At 49.3% G+C, this 14,309-nt stretch overlaps 1 protein-coding gene across 1 annotated transcript in view; it reads left to right on the top strand.

The window, feature by feature from the left end:
* The first annotated feature begins 5,557 nt into the window (after positions 1 to 5,557).
* Positions 5,558 to 14,309, top strand: part of DNAH1 (dynein axonemal heavy chain 1) — a 72,398-nt gene continuing 63,646 nt past the window's right edge. The window contains exons 1-6 of the mRNA XM_042880545.1: positions 5,558 to 5,680; positions 5,932 to 5,951; positions 8,915 to 9,167; positions 9,735 to 9,807; positions 12,080 to 12,254; positions 13,818 to 13,965. Of these exons, the coding sequence (XP_042736479.1) occupies positions 5,558 to 5,680; positions 5,932 to 5,951; positions 8,915 to 9,167; positions 9,735 to 9,807; positions 12,080 to 12,254; positions 13,818 to 13,965 (792 nt within the window). The remainder of the gene's footprint in view (positions 5,681 to 5,931; positions 5,952 to 8,914; positions 9,168 to 9,734; positions 9,808 to 12,079; positions 12,255 to 13,817; positions 13,966 to 14,309) is intronic.

The following is a 14,309-nucleotide window of genomic DNA, read 5'->3' as shown; positions in this document are numbered from 1 at the left end:
CATCTATCCCATCCCATCCATGCGAGGTGCTCATCCAGACTCTCCAGCTGGTGGAAGCAGCACAGGCTTCTTACTCAAAGCAAGCCACCAGGATGAATAATAGCACGGGAAGGACTTGGGCAGCTGTCCCAGAGAGGAATGCAAGCGCTGTTTCCCAAAGCAACACAGGGAATTTACTACAGTGGCCCTTAAAACCTAAGACTGAAAGCACAACAGGTGTGAGGTACCACAGGGTGAACCTTATCTCCCCCAGAGCAGGTGGCTGATGGTGCCAGGACTGCCTGGCATGGCCCTCTATGTGACAGTCCTGGAGGTGTTGGTCCTTGTCCTGTCCTCTGCAGGGTCAGCTGTACTCAGCATTTTCTTTCCCTTTGGGGAAAAAAAAGCACACCTTGAGATGTCTTCCCTTCCTGATGCCATCCCATGGTCTCTCCTCCTGGGCTTGTCAAGGCAGGGCTCAGCCTGTCGCCACTTGTCATTTCATGGCAGCAGAGCAAATGTAGGGTACCAAATGCCTCCTCGCTGTCTCAAAGAGGGGTTCAAAGCCATTTTCCTGCCACTTGTGCACCCAAGGCGAGCAGCCTCACTGTCGTCATCGCCTTGGAGAAGCATTGCTCATCTCTGCAAACTTTCAAGCCGCATCCTGACAGACCAAAATAAATCAATCAATAAATAAATCGTCCGTCGCATCTACTGGATTCTGCAGTTTATTTCCTCAGTGCTGATGAAAAATAGTTGGATGCTTAGTAGCTTCATGAGACTAATTATGATAAACGGCCCCATCGCTGCTAATATCCGGCCATTAATTCCCAGATGGAGCTGCAGAAAATGTCAGGAATGGAAATGTCAGCTCTGTAAGAGGACCTGGCAGGTATTGAAATGGGGACTGGAGCATCGGCAGAGGAGGCATCGGGGGAGAGGCAGGAATTGGCTGGATGGCAATACACATTTAGAAGCTGTACTTTTTCTGTCTTTATTGCCCGGTTTCTCCCTTTTATGTCTCTCTCAAGCAACAACATTACCATGGCTCCTTTCAGATTTTCAAGCTCTGTTCCCTACATTGGGCAAAAGAATCAGCATCTCCTAAGAGTGACGCTTCCTTTGAGTGGATGGAGCTCAACCTGAAGCTTCACTTCCCTGCTGAGACCCCAGAAATGTCACTTCATGTAAGGCTGGCATGAGTCGCTTACAGCAGCACTGACCTGAGAACCCCCTGGCATGTGGCAGCGCTGGGGCAGCTGGCACCTGGGCCTGATAACTATGGCTGGTCTCTTTGGCCATCATGGGAGGGTGCTATGGGACCATTCCATCGCACCATTGCTTTCCACCAATAGTTTTTAATGGTTTTTCTGTGTGTTAGAGACAGTTCTTTATGGGAGCGTTCACTTCCAAGTGAGAAAGCACCCCAAGAGTAGATGAACCAGTCAGACAAATGATCTCAATGCCCACATATTGACAGCGCTGTGTTACTGATGGCAGGAAGTCAGGCTGGCACTTGGTGCAATAAATCAGCCAACAAACAAACGTCAGGGAGATATGTTGTGAAGTCGATCTAAATCCAAAAATATGGGGTTGTCCACTTGGGTGGAAAGGCACCACTCTGGCACATTGACATGCCTTAATCTCTGTCTCTGTTGATTTCTTCTAAGGCCTGGTGCAAAGAAATACATCCATTTTGATGTAGCTCATTTATTTTGTTCAGCCCATTGGCTGAAGGCTTGCTCTGTACAGCTTCTGCAGTGTTATTGTTCAGATAAGAATCTATTCCAGCTCTTGGCACTTGCTTTCGAGTGGAAAAAATCCAAGCAGGTTGGGGATTCCTTGATAAAGCGCCAGTCGGTTGAAAGAAATGCTTTGATAGGAATCCATTAGATTGAGCAATGCTGGTTGTGGGCACTTACCTGTTGAGAGAAGATAGAGCACTCAGCCTGACCAGCCTGCTCTAACACACAGAGCTGAACCAGGGCTCCCCACCCCCTGCCATGAGCACCGAATCACTCCTAGCAGGGAGCAGAGATGCCCCTGTCTCTCCGAAAATCTTGATGTTGCTCCTGAAGCTTGAGAGAAAATTTCCAGACCTTCAAGTCATTTCCCAGATCTTATTCAAGAAAAAGCACACGTCCTCCTGACCTCCTTGAACACACAAAGTCAGCTGGCTGAGGACCTCAGTCCCTGCATGTTGTCTGGGAAAGCCTGAGTTGTAAGACTGCTAGTATCTTTCAGAAATGGCTTGCAGTTCTTTTAGGATGGTTTTTGCTGGAGGCGGGTGATGTATTTCCTAGAAGAGAGCAGTTCTATCTATAGCCTCCTGAGTGTTGTGTTTTGCATGCTTGAAGGGTGTTTGTATGTGAAACTCTGAAATTTCTGAAGAGTGCCAGGAAATGTCACCTCTCAGGCTACATCCTCCCCAGTACAGACTGGGCATATTGGCTTCCTTATGAGGCAGAACCCACTACTCTTACCTGGGATGACTTGTGTCCCAGCCATCAACAGCCTCCTTTCGTCTGCAAGCACTCCTGTAGCCCTACAGAGAAGATAGTAGCACTGTGTTAGAGATGCTTACGGCCAGTTCAGCTAACAATAACCTACTACAGGCTTGCTCACCACTGCTGAGAGCTCATCTTGCTTAACTCCTCCATCACCACCACTCCCTTCCTGTACAGGTGTGGTACTGACAGCTCTCACTGCCATCTTCCTGGCCAGCCCTGGGTTTTCCATGCACCTTTCTTGGAAATTCCTTTGGGAAGCCTTCTGGATGGACTGGTGGTGGGACGTGAGTGTGAGATGAGAAAGAATACTAACCAATATGAAGATTGCTCTGTCAGGGTCAACATCTCATCCTTTTCTTGAGGTTGCAGGAAAAAGTGGAGTCTGAATGCAAAGAATTTGCAGCTGGCTGGTATGAACTGCTCCACCAGTTCCACACTGCATGAACATAAGATAACCAGCAGCTTGTTATGGAAAGAGCTGCAACGAGTAGCAGGGGCATAAAGGTGAATCTGACTTGGTATTGCCTTCCCAGAATCAAACTGTATCTTCAGGAGAAAGGCATCAAGCAAGATGCAGCCAGACCTCCTCCTGTCTCTCCCTGCTTTGTCACCTCCTCGTGTTTTTTTCTGTCAAATGTAGTTCACATTGTCAACATGTGGTGTTTTACTCTAAATCAATGCTCTCTTGTGTGTGGGAACACACGTAGGTGTGGAGACAGAGAAATCTAGGGCCTTATTCTCCAGTGGCCTCGTGTTTGGAGGATCATTTACACCTTCAGCAAAATGCGTGTGGGGTAGGTATGGAAACTGCTAAATCTGAAGATGCCTGCCACCCACGTCAGAGAGGTGCAAGTGATGAAACAACCAGTGCATCATCTCTGAGGTCCACACAAGTTGGGCATTTTGGTATTTTGTTATTCTTCCCATAACTAGAGGAAGGCTGCTCCCTGTAATAGTGAACTTGTGTGCAATGCACTGCCGTGGTATTTTCTGAGCTATCGGTTTAGGATAGATGTCTCAGAGCCAAAGGATTGAAAGGGGAGGGGAAGAAAGGCGGATGCAAAAGCTCACGGACAACAGAAAGCAGAGGAGCCAGGCTCTTGTCAATGGAGCAGCACAGAAAGAGCAAACCACTAGCATGTGTCACAGTTTGCCTTTCTGGTGCCAATTCACATGCTAACCATCCCCTAAGTGAAACTGGTTTGATGAGGGAGACAAGAGCTGCCCCTCCATGTGGGTCAAGACTTTGCTTAGCCTCACTCACGCTCTCACCACCCCAATGGTCTTGTTGGTCAGATGGGGAGGGCGGTGTTTTCCTTCTCTCCAACCAGCTCTGCACTACAACCAGCTCCAGGTGAGTCGCTGACCTGGTCACTCCTGCTGGTTCTGCAGGAGCTCAGGAGCCTGTTTTCGGTGAACCAGTTTCTTGGGAACTCAGCATCAGCTGTAAGTAGCGGAAGGTCTGCGGCCTAGAAAAAGCACACGGTAGAAAAGGAGCAGGAAGAAGCGTTGGAAGGAAGATAGCGTTGAACTTTTGGGGCCAGCATCCAAACTCAGGCTGAGATGAGGGGGCAGCACAGAGACACTCAGCAGCACTGCAAGCAGCTGCGCTGAAACTTTGGAAACTGCACAGGGTTTGGGTGCTCCCTGCTGCAACCTGGGGAGTGGGTCTCTAGGGAACCATGAGGGCCTTTTGAAGGCAGGTCAGGAAATGAAACCTCACTGCAGCACAGTGCTGGAGAGCGCAGTCAGTCGCACACCTGTCTGCTTTCAGTTCTGGCCTGGCAGGTTTCTGAAGGGCCAGCCAATTGAAACAGCTCCGCTTTCATCTCCTGGCTCACTGAAGCATTCTGTGTCATGCTTTGAAAGCTCGGTCAGAAATGAAGCACGGCTGACCAGGGGGACAGCAAGGCCTGCTGTGAATCTGCACCCGCCGCAGGGGGCACAGGGCTGTCCCAGGAGAGCGCAGTGGAGCTCTCCCTTTGAGTCCTCTGGGCCAAGAGTCACAGTCTGCAATGTCACCCCTGGGACCTCCTGCAAAGAACCATAATCACATTACACTTAATCGAAGAAAGCCTTGATTAAATAAAGCACGGGGCCAGCGGCATAATGGAGAACTTGCTCCTGGGGGTTTGTCCAGCAAACTTCAGGATGACACGAATCCCACGCCGGGCACGGTGAGATGCTCATTGCCTGGGTTCTGCTGCCTCCTGGTGGCACAGCCCCCCCGTGCCCCCGGACAGGACCACACGGGGAGCTCTGCTTTGTCCCCAGAGCAGCCAAACCTGTCCCTCTCTCGTAGGTTTGGGCTGAGTGTGAAGGGGGCAGGATGCTTCCCCTGCTGCCCTTTGCATTGCTGGGTGTCTCCCAGCTGAACCCAGTGCCACCTGCCCCCCACTTAGTCATTATATGTTCTCCAGGTGGAGTTAGGTGTGGTGGCCTAGGATGTCCATAGGTACATCAGCTCCACTATAAATAACCCCTGGGAGACAGGTGGTCTCTGCTAGTGGATCTATGATGGCTCTGTAGCAATGGTGGCTCTGTGCTGACCCTATAGTGATGGTGGCAGCTCTGTAGTGGCAATGCTGTCCCTGAGATAGCTTGACGGTAGCTGCTATTCCCTTTTGATGACGCTGGTGTCTTCGTAGTGGTGTTTTGGCGACAGTGGTTCTTGGGTGGTGGTGGCACTCCATGGCTGTGCTGGGCGCTCTGTGGTAGCAGTGGGGGCAGCCTGGGCTGTGTAGTGGCTGTATGGTGGCTCTGCCAGTTGTTGTGTGGTGGCTCTGTAGCGACAGAGGGGCTCTTGATGGCTCTGCACTGGCAGGAACGTTCTGTGGTGGCAGAGGGGTCTCTGTAAGCAGTTCTCTGTTGACACAGGGGCTGTCTGGTCGCTCTGCGGCGGCTCGTTGCTGGCAGACGCGTTCTGCGGTGGATCTCTGGTGTCTCCGTGGTCGCTCCGACGTGACCCCGTGGCGGCACAGCGGCTCAATGCCACCCGCCCCGCGTCCCTCCCAACCGCAGCCGCCGCTCGCACGGCCCGGGCGGCCCCGAGGAGCCCCTCCCGACGGATGGTAGCGGCCGCCCCTCCCCTAACGACGGGACGCCGGTTAGCAGCGCTCAGCAGCGGCTCTCCGCGAGACGGGTACGGCGGGTCGGATCCGAGAGGGCCAGGGGAGCGGAACCGGGCTCGGGTTCGGTGAGCCGGAAGGCGGAGGGGCGGATGTCAGCCGGCAGCCTTGCTTAAGGGGTCGGCTCGGTTCTTAAGCGCTTTTCTTCCGTCTCAGTTTTTAGGCCGTTTTGAACGCTGTATGGAAGGAAAGAGGCTGAGTCCGTTTTGTTGACGCTTTGGACCGAAGCAGAGAAAGACGCAGAGGCAGCGGATCAACCTGCTCCGCCAGACGTTGAAGACACGTAGGAGGTTGACTTGGAGGATGTGTAAAAGCCCGGATTTGCCGAGAAATTGTAATTATAGTTTTGCCACGATGAGACACAGGCACTGTCACTGACATACCGGCAGTGCCATTAAAACGTGGTCTGGTTTAAATACCTCCATTTAGCACAGAGCAGCACGCCTGTGTAGGTAGGAAAGATGCTTTTCAGGTGTGAGAGGGCCTGACTGAGCTGATGTTCAGGCAGGAAAGAGGAGGTTTTCCAGGCTTTCTGTGGCTAAAACGGGAAGGCTTGTTGGCTTAAAGCTTTCCTTGTCAGCAGCTCAAGCCCTGACTGCCCAGAGGATTGTGCTCCAAGCAATGGTGGCACGCAGCTGGAGTGTGACACAGACAGGGCTTGTGCCAGTGTACAGCTTTGCTTCAGCATCTCTTGGGCAGCAAAGAAAACCCTGAGCACTGTCTGTTTCACGCTGGCTGAGGTTGCTCTAGCAGATGTGTCTGAAACCTCAGGCTGCCAACAGCCTTGGTAACACACAACATGCCCTCTGCCCAAGCATCCAGGGCCGCCCTAGGGTGAAGATTTGGGAGAACATCCTCTCTTACTTCTGGGGGAGCTGGAGGCTGGGGAAGAACTGGTTGCTCCACAAAAGGCCCCTGCACACAGCATCTAGGCTTAGTAAGAGAGTGGATCTCACTTTTTAAACCAATACAGAGAACGTTCCTAGAGCTGGTTGGGAGCACCAGCTTCCCTGCTGAGCTCTGGGAGGAGTGCTGGCCAGAAAGAAGCATTCCCTTTGTATTTAGCAGTTCTCTCTCTCTCCACAAGCTGTATCATGTACAGACAAGCTGTTTTACTCGTATGCATGTTTGGTAATATATAACATGTTGGAGGCTTGCTTTTGTTGTTTATTTTGGGTGTGATGTGTCAGTTTGGTGGCAGCAGCTCTAAACACCCAACCCTCCCTCTGTGCAGCTGCAGGAGCGTGGTGGAGGCTTTTGAGCTGGAAACCGAGGAGGGTTTTGTTTGATTGTTGAGAGAAGAATTCAGGCAGGGTTTTGTGGAGGTGTGAGTGAACACACAGGGATCCGGGCAGAGATTGCCAGTCTTGCAAAAAGGCGAGTAGACTCAGGGTTTGGATGAGCCTTTCCTTATGGAGATAGCTTTGGAATTGGATGGGCTGTGGATTCAGGTCCTAAAAGGTCAAAGTACAGCAAGTTGCACTGCCACCTCCCCTCTCCCAGGAGGGATGCTCAGGTGGGCTTTGTTCCGCACTGCTGCTGGTTGGTGTGCCCAAACAGCCGGCCTGATGGAGCCCAGCAGTGATTCGGCAGGAATCCTTGGATCTTGGCCGATACCAATCAATCCTGCTGGGCTGCTAAAATAGATATGGCCAGAGCATAAAATAACTAATAAAACCAAAATCCTCCATGGAAAATTCATTCTTCAGGGTCTGAAGTTGCAGTTCTTGTGCCAGAGAGAAGCTAGGAGGAGAAAGATTTGAGGTTTTCTAGCTTGAAGGAGGGGAGAGAGTATTATTGATCTTGTCTCCCAGACCTCTGCAATCTGTTTGCTGTGTGTCACTTAAAGGATTCGCATCATGGTAACCTTGATTTATTATCTGATTTCTTTTTTGCCTCAACCTCTCAAAATTGTGCACTGGCTTGAACCTACAGTAATAAACCTGCACAGTTGTTCCCTCTTATCTCAGGCATGCATGTAATGCTTTCTCTGCTGTGTGTACCTGATTCATTCGTGCAGACGGACAGCAAGGTGAAATTCAGGGGGGAAAAAAATTCCCTTCTGGCAGAGAGTGTGGGATGGGCATCGTTTTCCACTCCATTCATTGCAGTCTCCAAGTGAGAACAAGACTCCAGGCAGGCACCACACCAGCTGTGGCCAACAAGAGCAGGCAGGATCTTTGTAAGGATTAGCTGCAGCTGTGCTGGAGGACCCCCATTTAGCAGTCTGTTGCAGGGACTTGGCCTCCAGGAGTGACTGAGGTGGATGCATGAGTGTTAGGAAGGGTGCAGGGCACAAACAGCCTCGGGTAGGGCTGGGTGAGGAGCTGGGGTCTAGCCCTGAGCAGGAATTAATGAATAAGCCGTATCACACTCCAGATATCCTTGAGAGACACCACAGAGGGCTTTGACTCATAATTTATAGGGAAAAGCTTGGCAGGTTTGTGCACATCGTTCTGTCAGTACGTGTGTTGCAGGCTGGAGGGGCTTGTGTCGCTTTAGCTCTACTAATTAGTGACTGTAGTCACCTCTGTGTTTAGACAAGTCTAAAATCAAGGGCTGCATTACCATCCTGTCAGAAGTCTGAGCGCTGCTCTTAATTAGTATCTCTCTGTGCATGAAGGTTTTTATAAAATACAGCCGTACAGCTGTGATATTTGCCTGGACTTGCATCTCCCAGAGTGGAAGAATAGGAATTATTTGTGAGCTGAGATCACCAGCAAAAATATCCCCTGCAGGAGGAGAGAGAGAGAGAGGAGCTTCTGGCTATATTTTAATATTCGTCAGGCAATGCTTAAACATCTCTCCTGAATTATTTAAATGAAAAGGCCAGGCCTCACATCTGGGAGCTGTGTTGGTATCCAGGCTGTGGCCTGCCCCCACTGGAGTCAAGTGTGACAAGGTTTTTAAGGGGTTTTGGTGCAGCAAAAGTAGCACTTCTGTTGTAGTCCCAGTTGACTCAGATCCTCCTGGCAGCCTTTAGAATGCTGCCATGATCCAGGAAGCCCCTGCTGCTTCAGGAAAGCAGTTTTTCATGTGTATGCTGCTGGTTTTCCCCTCTAGAACCCATTTGGCATAATAAAACACTCTTTCCCCAGGGTTGCTGAGCCATCCAGTCAGCTGTGTGAGACTGATGGCCCCCAGATCATGAAGGCAGCACTTGGTACCCAAGCAGGGAGTCGAACCAACCTTGTTACCCGCTCATCTTAGCAAGCCCACAATATCCAGCACAGTGGGAGGGTGTGGAGGAGTGCCAAGGATGGAGTGTTTAACGGGCTCAATGTCTTTTCGCTCTAGAAAGCCCAGGATTGCATTGCAGTGTCATTCTCCTAAAAAGATGGATGAAGTAAACAAGGATTTGATGAATTCCCTGGGCAGGAGCCCCAAACCTCCCAGTACCAGCCGTGAGGCTTCATGTCAGAACCACAGACCAGGAAGGCGTTTGTTGCTTCCTGATAGCTGCAACCAGGGGGCAAAAAAGTCCTCAACTGTTAGACAAAAGGCTTATATTTCTGGTGTCCCCACTCCAGCAGCCTCCAGCATCTCAGAGGTGAGTGCAAAGAGCAATTCTTTTTTCTACTGTGGACTTTCTTAAATGAAATAAAACAAGGTGCACCTGGTGTGGAGAAACACAGCTTTCATCCCAGCTCATCCCAGCCCTTCAGTTCTGTCAGAGGCCTTTGTGCAAGTCCTTGACCCTTACAAAGTGAAGCCTTGAGGTTTTTCCTGGTCATAGATGTTCTGCTTCCCTTATAGCCAGTGCTATCCGTGTCTTCATGACGTAGCTGTGTTTAGGTTACCAGTGAGGCAGGCAAGGCAGAGCAGTTGTGACTGCAGAAAATGTTTGGAAGTAAAACCCTGATGATTGCTTACCTCATCAACCCTCCATCCACATTTTGAGTTGACTTCAGGCTGCACTCTGCTGGCAAATCCCCTTTTCTGTGCATTGGGCTTAAGTTTCCAGGAGTGTGTGCCTCTTCTGGTTGTTACTGACAGTCACATTTATCCCTAAAGTTCTGGTAAAGTGAGTTTCATTGTCTCACTCTCTGTCTTGACCCAGAAACCCCCCCTCCCGCTGTGCTGTAACTGCTCTCACATTTCTCTCACTGCATTTCAGGCTGTTTATGCTGCACCCCGTGCGTACCCTTCTTTGCTAAATCAGGCAGACCTCGAACAGCACAGCCCTAAAGGTAAATACACTGAGAGGTGGTACAGCAGGATATGGGCCATAACCCTTATGGATGCTTACACTGAGTGTGCTCACAACTAGGCTGAGGCTATAGCTTAGTGCACTGCTTTCCTTCCCCTGTCAGTGCCAGGAAAGGTGCTAAGATGCCTGAGTATCCCCTGAAAAAATGAATTTCATCTAGAGGTAGAGCTGTGATCTGACCATGTGGTAAAACCATGCTCCCTTTTCTCCTGAATATTTTCACCCCCAAGGCTTGGGTAGACTGCACTGCTGTCAATGGGAGTTTGTTGTATGGTGATTGGCGGTGTCATATGCCAGGAGAGCACTGAATTTACGTGTGTTATCACTGGGTATGGGGCCAGCAGTGCCCTTTCCCTGCCTATCCAGAAACTGGACTCTTTAAAGCTGTATTCAGTAGCTGGGTACCCATGGCCAAAATCATGGTTCTCTCTCACTTATTCATTCTGCACCCAACTGTGTCCCAGAGTGCCTGGTTCTCTCTGAGCTGCAAAGGCTCTTTGTGCATACTGAGCTGCTGGTCCCACCTGCTTACAGGAGTGTGTATTATGGGTGCACAAACATAGGCACAGAGCTGAAAGATCTGGCAGCCCTCTCCCTGCCCCTAGAGCCGCCTGGGGGGTGGATCATAGGCTGGCAGCGTGGGGAGAAAGTGTGCATGAGAGAGGATTTTAGGGCTAGAGAAAGATGGTAAAAGTATATACTACCTTCCTGTGTTTGGAAGTGACATTTATTTTCGTGAGTGGGGACAAATGATTGCATCCTCAAGTGAGTCTTGACAAGACAGACTCATCTCTAATGAGTGGAGACAGATCTCTATTTATGATCTGCTGCTTCTTCAAGGAGGAAGAAGCTATAAAGCTGGAAATGTGATGCAAATGAAACACTAAGTATTGACATAAATAGTTGATAATGCACAAAGTGCTGTAATGGATGGTGCCATGGATTTTGCAACAGTGGAGTGACAAAATTGGAACAGCTGTGCTCCCTGGCAACAAATATAAATCAGGGCCGTTCTGTAAGGACCCCAAGTGAGAGATGTGTGTGAGGTTAAAGGAACTGCAGTAAACATTTTAGGGATTCCTCAAAATCATCGTAAGCTTGAGTATTGGTATAGACCATGCAAATGTTAGGATCCTGTTTATTCTGTTTAAGGAGTCCTTCCTAAGAGAATGGAATAGAGAAGGGAGTTGGGTCAGTGTTTGTCTCCTCTCTGGGTGAGCAGACAATGCACGGCTACAAGGGTCGTGTTGGGGCTGCATAAGAAAGGCAGATGGCTGCAATAAAGGACCCTCTCTGTACCTGATCATCCTGAAACGTGTCTGGCTTCAGCACTGTTGGCTGCTGTACACAACTGCTTTGAATTCGGTGGAACTCACCCTGATGCAGGCAGAAGCACATGTAGCAGGGTGAAAGCCTGGCACCAGAGCTTGACATCCACAACAGTGGCTTGTGAGCCAGAACCTGAAGCCTAGTCAAGTATTTACAAGTATCAATGAAGAATCAGCAGATGAAGAGCTCTCTTTCCACCAAAATCTATTTTTGGTTCAATGCTTAGCTCTGTCTAGGGAACAGTGCTTTTTAAAGCTTGCATGCAATTACTTAATTTAGGTTAAGCTTCAAATTCCCACTTTGCTTCTGCTCTATTCTTTGCAGCTTGTTTAGCAATGTAAACAATTTAGTTTACTTGTGGAGTAAATGACACGGTTTAATTTTAGCCAATTCTTGGAAATACATACTTCTTGCTTTGTGCACATTTCCATTGAAAACTCTTGGCCAAATGGTGAGACTGCTGGCTGTTCAACTTTGTGTGGATCTCAAACCACTGCTGATGTGAGTGGGACATGTGTTTGAGCAGTAACTGAGGAGAGGTTTGTCCCAAGTAAGGTGTGAGTAGGGTCTTTAGCATGTGAAGATGGCCTGAGCAGTTTGTTCTCTCCTGCACTGTTCACAAGCCCCTTATCGCCATCTCTTCAAAGTTCCTCCATGTTGTCACTGAATCTTTCTCTCAGAGCATCCCAGGGAAGCAGGGGAATCCCACCCCTTTCTGAGGCTGGGGAAACCATGCACTAGAGACAGAATTTTGTATTGGCAGCGTGTGTCAAAGCTGGGAATGGAAACAAGTTCCTCCCAAGCCGGGTCAGTACCCTACATGCTAAAGTTCGATACAATCACTCTCAATAGAGGCTTCTGTGCCACGTGTGCAGGTGTGGAGCGATGGCTGGTGCTTTCAAATGTTTGTTTCTGTCTCTCAGTCACGACTTTCAAGATGCCTGAGGATACTGTGAATCTTCTGGATGCACAAGTGATTGGACCAACCACTGAGGACCACATCCAGTCTGATTTCCCTGAACAGTCGTTTAAGCCCAAAGTGCAGATTGCCTTCCAAACGCTTCCAGGGCAGTGCCCTCGGAGTATTGAAATAGAGAGGTGAGTGTAGCAGAAATACTAAGTCACAGCTTGAAGCAGTGATGGAGGATCTGGTGGGAAGGCAGGGCCAACCCAGGGGCATGCAATGTACCCGAGTGGCTGGAAGAGCTGGAGCCAGGATCCCCACCCCTTTCCAGACCTCATTTAAGGATTGGCAGTGGAGGCAAGGGGATTTTGCTGGAGCTCCCTGTGTACCTGATGCCTTCTGAAGCTAAGCAGCTTTTTTCCTTCATTTTTGTGCCCACAGCTATTGCATCTGAGCAAACACTTTGATAGAGCAAATTCTCAGCTATAAAGCAATGTTTTTCAACATGGTGACCACTACTAGCTATGCATTTTTAAATTTTTTTGCCAGCACTGAGCAAGAGCCTGCATTGCTGTGTTTATAACAATCTGCATGGCTCTCTGGAACGTGGCTTGTATTTCACATTGCTGTCACCTCTGCTGAAATGCACCATCCACTGACTGGCTGTGCTGACATCCACTGTCTGGTCTCCATAAACATTCAGTGAGTGTCAATGAATGTCAGTGGGTGCCATTTTTTCCACGTGGAGGAATTCAGTGGCACACTTCTGTTTCATGCACCCTTCCGTGTCAGATGCCATTCTGTCAGACTGCTCCTCTGCAGCCATCTGCCATGCAGCACGTCCTGCATTATTGGTGGGAGGGTTCAACCTCTCCTGATGTCCCACTGACATCTGTTCCAGTGTAATAATGTAAGAGGCATTGCTTTCAGAGCAGCCCTGCTGTGCTACTGGTCTTTGAGTATGTGTATATAATTTATAAATAAAAATACATGTATGGGAGGGCTGTTGAAAAAATTTTTACTGATGGGGTGCACAACCTAAAAGTTTGGACACTGTATAGGATTTGTATCACTTCTGAGCTCTCAGACAGCACTTGCTAACTTAGAATTACTCGTCATCATCTTTGCAGTAGGAAAGCTGCACAAGTCCCTGCTTCTTCCTGGCCTCAGTGCTCCTTGCAGGTTTCCTGCTGCACATCCATGTTCTGCCTGCTGAGCCAACTGTATTGTGGGAGTTGTTGAAGTGGGTCTCTGAAGTGATTTGCATTTGACAAAAAATAAAAAGGAGAAAGAGGGGGGAAAAAACAAACAAACAAACCAAACAACCTCGCAAGTCTCTTTGGAGAAGAAAGCAAGCTGCTGGAAAAATATTTTAGATCAACCCTGATAGGATCCACAGAGTAGAACACTGACATAGTCCTCCATGTCCCTGAGAGTGTTCTGTGATCCAGCTTTCTGTCACTGTGGGGCTGATCCAGACAGCAGCTGCTTTGGGTTGAAACCAGGTGCGTTTCCACATCGCCTTAGCTCAGTGCCCACAGCTAACTCAGGTAAGTTACTGTTGGCAATAGGAGTGGGCTGGCAATGGAGGCTCCTGCAACCCTGCTTTCATTGCGTTGGGCTGTTAGATTTTAAAGCTCTGATGATGTCCTTTGCCTTCTGAGAACCCTGCTGCATCCTGCTGTGAGGGTGTGCAGCGTTACAGGTTTGGAAGCCCTTCTGGGTGTGTTAATGGTCATTTATCCAATTCCCAACAGGAGGAGACAGCTGTATCTCACCCTGGATATCACTCAGCTCTTAGCCAGCAAGGGGATTGACTCCGATAAGCTGATACCAAGGCACTACGATCCTGACAGCATGCAAGCTATCAAGGAGAAGAAATATCCCATCCACCTCCCACTAAAGGTAGGAGAGCACATTTGGCACTTGTGATCTCGTTGCTTACGCCGCAGGATGTTTCTGAGGATCACAGGACACTGATTTGACAATAACAATATTACAGTGCTTTACAGCAGGCATGTCCAAACTGCAGGCTGCATGCAGCCTGGCACTGTGGCCACCCCCTGCTCTGCAAATAAATAGCAATATAAGTTTTGTTACTTTCACATGCATTAACTATGTAATCTATTTTGTGAAGGCTGCTCCAAAGGCGATGCCTCCTGTTTTATTCTATTGGCCCATGATGTCAGAGGCAGATGTTGGTGGGATGGCAGAAGAGATTAAACCTTCCCACCTGTATTCCAGGACGT

Source organism: Lagopus leucura, unplaced genomic scaffold, assembly GCF_019238085.1.
Source record: "Lagopus leucura isolate 7727_CA_CO unplaced genomic scaffold, USGS_WTPT01 Super-Scaffold_100026, whole genome shotgun sequence".
Classification (NCBI taxonomy): Eukaryota; Metazoa; Chordata; class Aves; order Galliformes; family Phasianidae; genus Lagopus; species Lagopus leucura.
Note: the sequence above shows the minus strand (reverse complement) of the source record. Positions and strands in the feature narration are given on the sequence as shown.